The following is an 8,939-nucleotide window of genomic DNA, read 5'->3' on the forward strand; positions in this document are numbered from 1 at the left end:
CTTTTCACTAAATGTTCTTGAGTTTGTGCTTCGTCCCTGACTGAAGTGAGAGAGGGAGCACGCGCTCGTTTCCTGTCCACACAGTGTATTGATTTGCTAATTACACTATTGAAAGCTGTGCAGTATTCAGATGAATCACACAGATGTGTGTGTGTGTGTGTGTGTGTGTGTGTGTGTGTGTCATTTGTTGAATGTGCATTTAACTCTTGAGTCTGTGTGTCTAGAATCCAGGCAGCCGTGAAGAAAGTGGAGTTGCTATGGAGACGTGTTTTCTCCAACGCGCATCTCCAACTGCGGGCCCTCCAGCTTCAGAGAGACGCACAACAGGTCACATACTTCTTATTGTAGCTGTGTGTGATGATCAACTCCAACAATCAAACCTTTTTAATAAAACGAGCAGTGTGCCCCTGTCAGAGAGATTTGGATTTGTCCAGAAGAAGGATGGATTATTAGGATAGTGTGTTAACTATCTAGAATTCTAAGTGGTACAATGAAGTCAGTTTCATCTGTTTTTGTGTGAAATGGATGTTTATGGTGTGTGTGGCTGTCTCAGGTTGTGTGTGAGATGGAGCACGTTATGCAGAAGCTGCAGACGTACACACCTGGGACACTTCGAGACTCCAACAGAGCTGAAACACTGCGGCTGGAGTTCGACACGTCTGTTTGCACACATGCCACGGTAAACAAGAGGAAACCTTCAACATGCTGTGGTGAAATGAAGCGGAAAACTCATGTGGGGAATGGGGGGGTGGAAAGAGGGAGGCAAAAATGAATGAAGAATCTTATGGTTAAAGGTGTGTGTGTGTTTAGACGCTGGTGCATCGTGCTGAGGATCTGTTAAACACTGTATCCGAGACGGTGGCTTTCACGCAGCGCCGGAAAGGACATGAGTGGATAAATGAACTGGAGAGACTCAAAGACCAGCTCAGAGCAGCTGTGGAGTTTCAGAAGAGGAACCTGAACACTATCTGCACCTTCCATCAGTGCCACCATAAAGTATGTCTTATCGCAGCTTCTCCACTATAAAATCCCAAAGTGAGGTCATCCGTTTGCTAGGCCTCTGTTAAATTTATCAACCTGTTACAAAAAAAAAAGTTGCATCTCCTGGGGAAAGTCTAGAGAAGTCCTCAGAGAAGGTAGGTGAGTGATCAGGGACTGGAGGAGGGTGGTGGGAATTGTGGGAGGCTGAGGATTATTAATGAGATGGTAGGAGGAAGTTTGGAGTAAGGAGGGCAGATTGCAGGAGTGATGACGGGAGGTGGGATGGTTAGAAATGGGAGTCAAGGGCAGAGGGTTCGTGGAAGGTCTGGAACTAAAGTAGGGATGGTGGGAAGCAGTGACTGGAGAAAGAAGGATGGCAGGATCCGAGCCAAAGGTATGGTGGTAGATGGGAGTCAGGGATTTTGGAGGGGAAGGGTTGGCAGAAAATGGGAGGGGAGGTAAGGATTGAGAATGGAGGGGAAAGTGGGTGGTAGGAGGGATGGTGAAGTGGGTGGGGATGGAAGGAAACTGGGGTGATGGAAGAGGGCATGAGTGGATGGTACAGTATACAGGGGGTCTTCATCTAAACTTCTAGATGCACAAGTGTAGATGGGGAATGGAGAGATGGCGGAGTGTCAAAACGGCCTGAATTACTTTGTCAGTAATGATCTATCAGGCTTTGGATTAATGGCTGCATTTCTACTCAGATCCAGAGGTGGTACCATGTGGCAGTGTGTGAGAGCTTCTTGCAGGATCTTCTATGGAGAACTTGCTCAAACAAACCTGACCACAAGGAATCCCTTCCGCATGAGCAGAGTGGAGTCTTCTCTGTGATTGAGGAGTTTCTCAGGCTGCATCCTCCTCCTGAAGTGGAGGAGCTGATGCAGTTGGCACACCTGGCTAATACCATACATGATGCACACCTGGAGAATGCAGGAAAGCAGCTTGCACAGAGGTGACTATTTTGAGCAAGTAGGAAGTGGAAAGCCATCATGGATTTTGTTTAAAACCAGTTTGTATTTTGTCGTTTATTTGCAGGTGTACGAGTTTACGCAAGTTGCTGGTATCTCCTGGTTCTGTGGCGTTCTGTGACCTCCAGCAGGCTCTGCAGTGGCAGTACGAATGTCTAAAGGGCAGAAATGAAACGGCTGGCTTAACCTCTGACCTTCATCCTCAGGGAAATGCATGTGCTCAAAGTGTCCTTAGAGATTCAGACTTCTGTTCATGCTCTGTAAGTGGAAATGGTTTGCTGAGACGTGGTGCAAATGATCCTCCGCTACTTCAGTCTGGAGCAAAGCCGCTGTCTCTCAGCTCCTTTGATTCTGGGTTTGATGGAGCAGGAAGTGGTAATTTTGAAACAGGAGGTGGGAAGGTGTGCCAAGATGAGTCATCCAGACTAAAATCTCCACATCTGCATGCCAGTGAGGAGACTGTTTCTAGAATATCTGAGGACCTTGCTGAGGAGAAACCTCTCGGGGAACAGAGCATCAGCATCATTCCAAATGCAACCGGTGACTCAAACTTCAAGATCACGGTGAAACGCTCAGCCACACTACCCAAAAACCCCTGGCTGAGTCTTCCTTTAGATGATCTGGAGAATTGCTACACTGTGATCATCTCCCCCAGCCAGCAAAGAGAAATTAGGAGCTGTGATCAGTTAACGCAGACCAGCGATGCAAGTGTGTGCGAGTTTGAGGACCAGAGTAATGAGTGGAGCTCCATCCACAATATTCTCTCGAGCACTGTTGCAGATGGAGGACATGAAGCTGAAACATCAGCAGAGAATATGCCCACTCTCCTCTGGGACTCGTATGATCTCCACGACCTCCTGCCTGACTCGGATGGCACGTTGCTCAGTGAGCCGGCATGTGAATGGGAAATAAAAGAGCAGCAAGAGCTCCAAGCCGTGGAGGAAACGCTGAGCCGAGCAGCTGAAATCCTTCAAGAGGAGGAGAATGTTCTTGCTCAGGAGGAGATTGTTGATGTCCTGCTGGAAGCAGATAATCCAGACAGATTGTGGCCTTCATGGACTACAGATTGCCAGTTTACTTTGACCTCCAGTGACTTGGCTGAAGCAGGTGTGATTGGATTGGAGGATGACCTTGCCTCCCTTCATTTTGGATCTGATTTATCTCTGGGAACTCCAAGAGTTATGAGTAGTAGTGATGGAGTATCACAGCCAGGTTCTGACCCACTCCATCTTGAAACAGGTCCTGATAGATTGGAGCTTTTGAAGCCACTAGAAGGTTTGAAGGTCTTGGAAGAGAAGATTGTTGAGGAGAACTTGAAAATCAATGAGCTGCATCACTGTGAATCTGAGGAAAGGATGTCCCCTCAGAGCCTCACTGAGGACCGCAAGAGGTTCCGTGAGAAACTGGAGCAAGAGAAGAAGGAAGTGGAGGAGATGGAGAGGAATCTGAGCAGGGAGATGAAGAAAAGCAAGCTAAAGTGTCCGAGCAGGAGTTGTAAAATTGTGACGTGTTCTATTATGGGGAAAGAGTCTGTGTTGATGGATGATGAAGCTCTCCTGATGAACTGCAGAACATCAGTACGTGATGCACAAGTCCTCAGTGGTGGACAGCCATGTTTGGAGGAACCCACCAGTCGGCAACCTTCAGACATGGATGCCGTAGACAATCCTGTTCACCTCAAATGTTCAGATCCAGAAGCATCAATTGACTTCAAATGTTCTAATGTAGCTACAGATTCTTTGACCAACAAATGCTTAAATTCTCAGCGGAATATTGACTTGACTGCATCATCCATATCGGACACAGCAACAGTCATGGACGATGGTGTTGGTGGGTGTGACTTTGAAACGAAAATGTTAAATTTGGTATCTTCAGTCACAAATCTTTCTAATGCTCAAGGTCTGGCTATTGGAGAACCAAAACCTCTATCTGATTCTCTTGATACGAGTGACAAGTGGATGCAGTTGGATCCTTTAGAAACCTTAAACGCAACTGAACAGTGTAATGAGGATCCCAAGGAGGAAGCTTCAGAGGGAGTATTGACTCCTGCATTTGATCCTGGTGGTCCTACATCTTCTCTTCCTCAAAAATCTAGACTGGATGAACAGAGAAGCATGGATTCTGGAGAATGTGCATCTGTTGGTCCAAAACCAGAAGAACACAAGAATCCTCCATGTAGAACATCACCAATAGATCTCCAACACCAGAACACCAACAATAACAACCTTCACACTGTGGATCTCCATGTTGGTTTGGAGAGTGTGCCTGAAGGACCTAGAAGTTCTGAATGTATCGACAGAGCTGAAGATCAAAAACCAGAGCTGTGGTGTGACGGTCAGATCTCCAGATCGCCATCCCCTCTGCTTGAAACATCTGATCCTTGTGGCACAGTGGAGAACAAGGAGGGAGAAATTCAAGTTCATCATGATGGCTTGTTAATGAGGCGTGTCTGCAGATCACCGGTCCTGCAACAGCTTCAGATCTGCACTCGAGAGGTTTGGATCCAGTATCTGATCTGATCTGCTTTTGTGATTTGCTCAGTGTTGATAGTTCTGGAGGGTTAGGGTTGGGACAGAACTCGGTAAATCCAAAACCTTTATTGGGGCCAGTGGGTCATGTTCCATGCACACTTTGGGTTGGTCCTTTTTTTCTAAATTGTTGGTAGGCCAACACCAGGGAACATGCTAATGAGATGTAGTGTTTCTAATTTGTTTTGTAAATGGAATTATTATAAACTAGCATTAGTTATGCTGCAGTGGGGTGTTTCTCCCCCCAGTGGTCCTCCTGATGCAGTTTGAGATTTTGATTGTGTGTGAGGGAGAGATGTTGTCTTTTGACGTCCATTTGTCAAGGGGTACTTTTTCTTAAAACAATCATCTTGTACTCCCTTGAATGTTGGACCCTTCATTTGTTTGCTGAAACCCTCCTGATCTGTGAATGTTCCATTTGCCAAAGCATGAGGGACCTCTTGCACACATGGGTGGGGGACCACAGGTTTGTCTTTTTTTAATGTTAATTGGGAAAGACGACAGGGTTCTGTACAACACAGAGGCATGAGGATGGATCATGAAGGTTTGAGAAGTAATTTTTGGCTTTTGATTCAGGTGTGTAACTGTTCATTGTGTGTATGTGATCGTAGATGGGTGATTTTTCGACCCCTGTGGTGTTGGACACTGGTTCCAGTTTGGTGAAGGCCGGATTTGCTGACCAGGACCTACCCACCACCATCTTCCCCACCGCCATTGGCCTGCCCAAGTATGAGGTATGGTTTCTAAAGCTGCTCAGCGGGGTGGAGGAATCTGCTCGTCTTATTTGGAGATGTTTGCTAAACTAGAGCTGATGAGTATTCATTACTTGCTAGTGAGATTCTCCAAGAAGGACTATTGATCTAACAAATTTGGAATGTATAGTTTCCGATGCTTGATTGTGCAGGAGGTGATGAGTGGCAGTGTGGAGCGCGGTGTGTATGTGGGACACGATGCCCAGCACATGAGGGGCGTGTTAACGCTTCATCACCCAATGAAGAACGGCGTCGTGTCCAACTGGGATCACATGGAGATGGTGAGTGATGAGACACAGACTGCTGCTGGAGCTCCAGCTTTCTGACCACTTTTTTTTTTTTTTAAATTTAAATATGTACTATTTTGCTTTGAAATGGTGCTGTGCTTCAAACTCCACCTTTTTAATGGTGTTAAAAAAAAAAATGCTTCTAATTCTTAGGAAGGGTCTTGAGATGGTGCCCCTATTTCATATAGTGTGAAATTTTGAGAAATTGGAGTGTGTTTGTGTTTTAGATCTGGAGTCATGCCTTTGAGCAGCTGCGTGTGTGTAGTGAGGATCACCCCGTGTTGCTGACGGAGGGAGCAGTGAGTGCACACAAGACCCGCCAGCGTTCCATCCAGCTTATGTTTGAGTCCTTTAATGTTCCGCTTGCGTACACGGCAATGCAGCCTGTACTGGCACTGTACACAACCGGCCACACCACTGGTACGCACTCGCACTCACTCACACTGTGTGTGCATTGTTGGTACTGTTTAGAAACTTGGTGTGTGTGTGTGTAGGTTTGGTGTTTGACTCCGGAGATGGTGCGAGTCACAGTGTTCCTGTGTTTGAAGGCTACTGTCTACCTCATGCTGTTCAGTGCTTTAATCTGGCCGGAGCTGACGTCACGCTGCACCTCAAGCAGGTACACACACCGTCCTCTCCTTATTGCTGCTTAGCAACTGTCACTATGCATCCTTTCCGTTACCGAAGCTTTCAGCACTCTAGCAGCACTACAGCACGTCCTGTGGACACTTGGCTAGATTAGAACCTTCTGATTCTTTCAGAAGACTCGCCTGAGAACCACACCATAGTAGACCAAAGTGTGTGTGTGTGTGTGTGTGTGTGTGTGTTAGCTGTTGATGGAGCAGGGTGTGTGCATGCGGACGTCGGCTGAGATGGAGATTGTACGTGAGATTAAGGAAAGATGCTGCTGTGTTGCTCTAAACTATGAGATGGAGCTTAATGGAGGAGGTGGGGCCAGTACACAGGTGCATTACACACTACCTGATGGACATGTCGTCTCCTTGACAACGGAAAGGTTCAGGTAATGTGTGTATGTGTGCGCGAGAGAGATTTGAAGTGGTGATGTGCTGCAGGTGTGGAGGTTTTTGTTCCATTTTATTTATTTAAATCTACAGGGCGCCGGAGATTCTGTTCAGGCCGGAGCTGATTGGTCAGGATTATTATGGGATGCACGAGAGCATTTTCAGATCGGTTCTTCAGTCAGACATTGACCTGCGCAGGGACTTGCTGGGACATGTTGTCCTCTCGGGTATGAACGCGGCACACTCGAGTGTTTATGGGGGAAAGTAATAAATGTTTGAATTAGAAGTGATGAGTTAATGTTCTGAAATTAAATTATGATCACGATAGTCTTATTAAATGTGAAATTGTCCCTCGGCTGGAGATGTTGTCTGAGTGTCTCATCTCCGTGTCTCTGAAGGTGGAAACACCCTGCTGCCTGGACTTCCTGAGCGTCTGCAGCGTGAGCTCGGGCGTTTGGCTCCTGCGGGTCTGGGTGAGAGGGTAAAGGTCACGAGTCCGAGAGATCGAGACTTCTCTGCGTGGAGGGGAGGAGCCATCCTCGCCAGCATGCAGTCCTTCTCCTCTGCCTGGATCAGCCGGGACGAGTATGAAGAGTTCGGACCCCAGATTGTCTTCAGGAAGTGTTTCTGAGCCGTGCCGCCGGACCCGCTTCAGAGTTTCACCTGAGCCTTTGTTTGTGTTTAAGTGTGAAAAATCTGGCTTCAGCGAGGCGTCTCTGGAGGGTTCGGCTCCTCTGTGCTGGAAGGGTTTTCTGGAGCTAAAGCAGTCTTTTGATGAGGGTGCACTTTTTTCTTATGAGTTTGATTGTGATGCCAAATTTAAGATTCTTTCAGAAGTGATCTTATTTATTTTATTTTTTGTTAGTGTCAGTGTCTCCTTGCGAGTTGAAGGCTGAATGAAATGATCCTACACCTCCAGAACATCTCATTCCTTTAAATATATTTTTATACTACTGAAAATGGGTCCTTGAGATGACGTGTACAGTATATTTATGTGACTCGAAGCTGTGAATGTTTTGCATGTAGTCCTTTCAGTGTGGGTTTGGGGTTGTGAACTGTACAGCTGATCTGAAGGAGATGAAGATGAACAGATGCTCACGTTCACGCAGTTTGTATCTCATGGACGCATCTGCATCGTGTCAAATGCTTTAATCAGTGTGTGTGGGGGTTTTTTTGTTTGTTTTTGTCTGTTTGCTGTGTGGAGATTATATATATTAGGCTTTTTTTTTTTTTTTTTGACTTGATGCTGATGGTCAGTTTGTGTATCATGATGAGGATCTTCCCATTTTGATGGGTTTTTAGCAGGACTTGGCCACGCGAGACACATTTTTGTGAACGTTTGCCCTCTTTGCCTCCCTGCTGTCCTGATAGAAGCTCCTCTGGTTTGTTTTTGTGGTTATTTTTCACGCGGTGTGTAATTTTGCTCACTGGGATTGAAGTGTGTAAATATTGCAGTTAATAGAGGATGGAGGTCGCATGAGGTGTTTAAGAGGAGCTGGTCTTCATGGTCTCCAGAAGTGTTCATGTTCATCCCAAATCCAAGTCTCCCATCACTGTTTTATCTGAGATGTGACCTGTCTTTATTAAATAAATATTTTAACTGGGTTGGTGTAATTCTCCAGTGTTCGCATACAGCTCATGTTTAATGTTAGCATGTCCTACTTTATTATACAGATATAACTTGCCTCTTAATGTGACGAGTTCAGTATTGAGCGCTGCCTGAATGTCAGTCCATGTGTTAATCCTGACATGGGCACGCACACAACCTCCAGCTCTGTTTTTCAGGGAACAAAACTTTTTTTTTTTTTTAAATGAGAAGTTACACACTTTTCCTGGATTATAGGTTTATACTCCACTAACCACGACCAGGGCCTTATGGGTAATGGGCATAGATTGTATAACAGGCACTGTCCGGAAGTCGACGTGTCCTCAATTCTAGTTATGGGTCTGAGGCCCAAGCTGAAGTTCACATTCTGTTCAAACACAAAATGACACAGTGGAGCTTCTCCTTTTTAAATGTACAGAATTTTATTCTAGAAATGTACACAGGTCTAGAAAAGCCATGTTAAATACTCAGTGTGCAGTGCAAGACTACGGGGGTGTAGCATCATATGTCAAGTTATTGCTTTATTAAACAGGTAAGTTACAGAGCTAGACGGCTCGTGCCTCTAACATGCATTGACCTAACACAGAACTGAGTACGAGGGACCGGAAGTGCCCCCTACATTTTCCACGCTTTCAAAATAAAGGCATTACTGTATTACACCACATCTCCCTTTCTTTGAGACGAAGGGTAGACTGCCTTTGTCTCAGCAGGTCCTAAGGGGTTTATTCTGCCCTTGTGCTGGAAGACCTGTCCCTGTATCACACATGAAAATTAGAACTAACTTTACTGCTT

The 8,939-nt window shown here is 45.9% G+C and overlaps 1 protein-coding gene across 3 annotated transcripts in view; it reads left to right on the forward strand.

The window, feature by feature from the left end:
- The window catches only part of LOC132876470 (uncharacterized), a 17,409-nt gene extending 9,264 nt beyond the window's left edge, over positions 1-8,145 (forward strand). For 2 of the 3 annotated variants that reach the window (XM_060913515.1, XM_060913517.1), the window contains 12 exons: positions 225-327; positions 554-679; positions 811-996; positions 1,689-1,936; positions 2,020-4,447; positions 5,092-5,214; positions 5,385-5,513; positions 5,747-5,939; positions 6,014-6,138; positions 6,350-6,540; positions 6,635-6,768; positions 6,940-8,145. In XM_060913515.1, coding sequence (XP_060769498.1) covers positions 225-327; positions 554-679; positions 811-996; positions 1,689-1,936; positions 2,020-4,447; positions 5,092-5,214; positions 5,385-5,513; positions 5,747-5,939; positions 6,014-6,138; positions 6,350-6,540; positions 6,635-6,768; positions 6,940-7,172 — 4,219 coding nt within the window. In that variant the 3' untranslated portion in view covers positions 7,173-8,145. The other variant, XM_060913516.1, reaches the window with a different exon arrangement.
- The last annotated feature ends 794 nt before the right edge of the window (positions 8,146-8,939 follow it).

This window comes from Neoarius graeffei, chromosome 2 (assembly GCF_027579695.1).
Source record: "Neoarius graeffei isolate fNeoGra1 chromosome 2, fNeoGra1.pri, whole genome shotgun sequence".
NCBI lineage: Eukaryota > Metazoa > Chordata > Actinopteri > Siluriformes > Ariidae > Neoarius > Neoarius graeffei.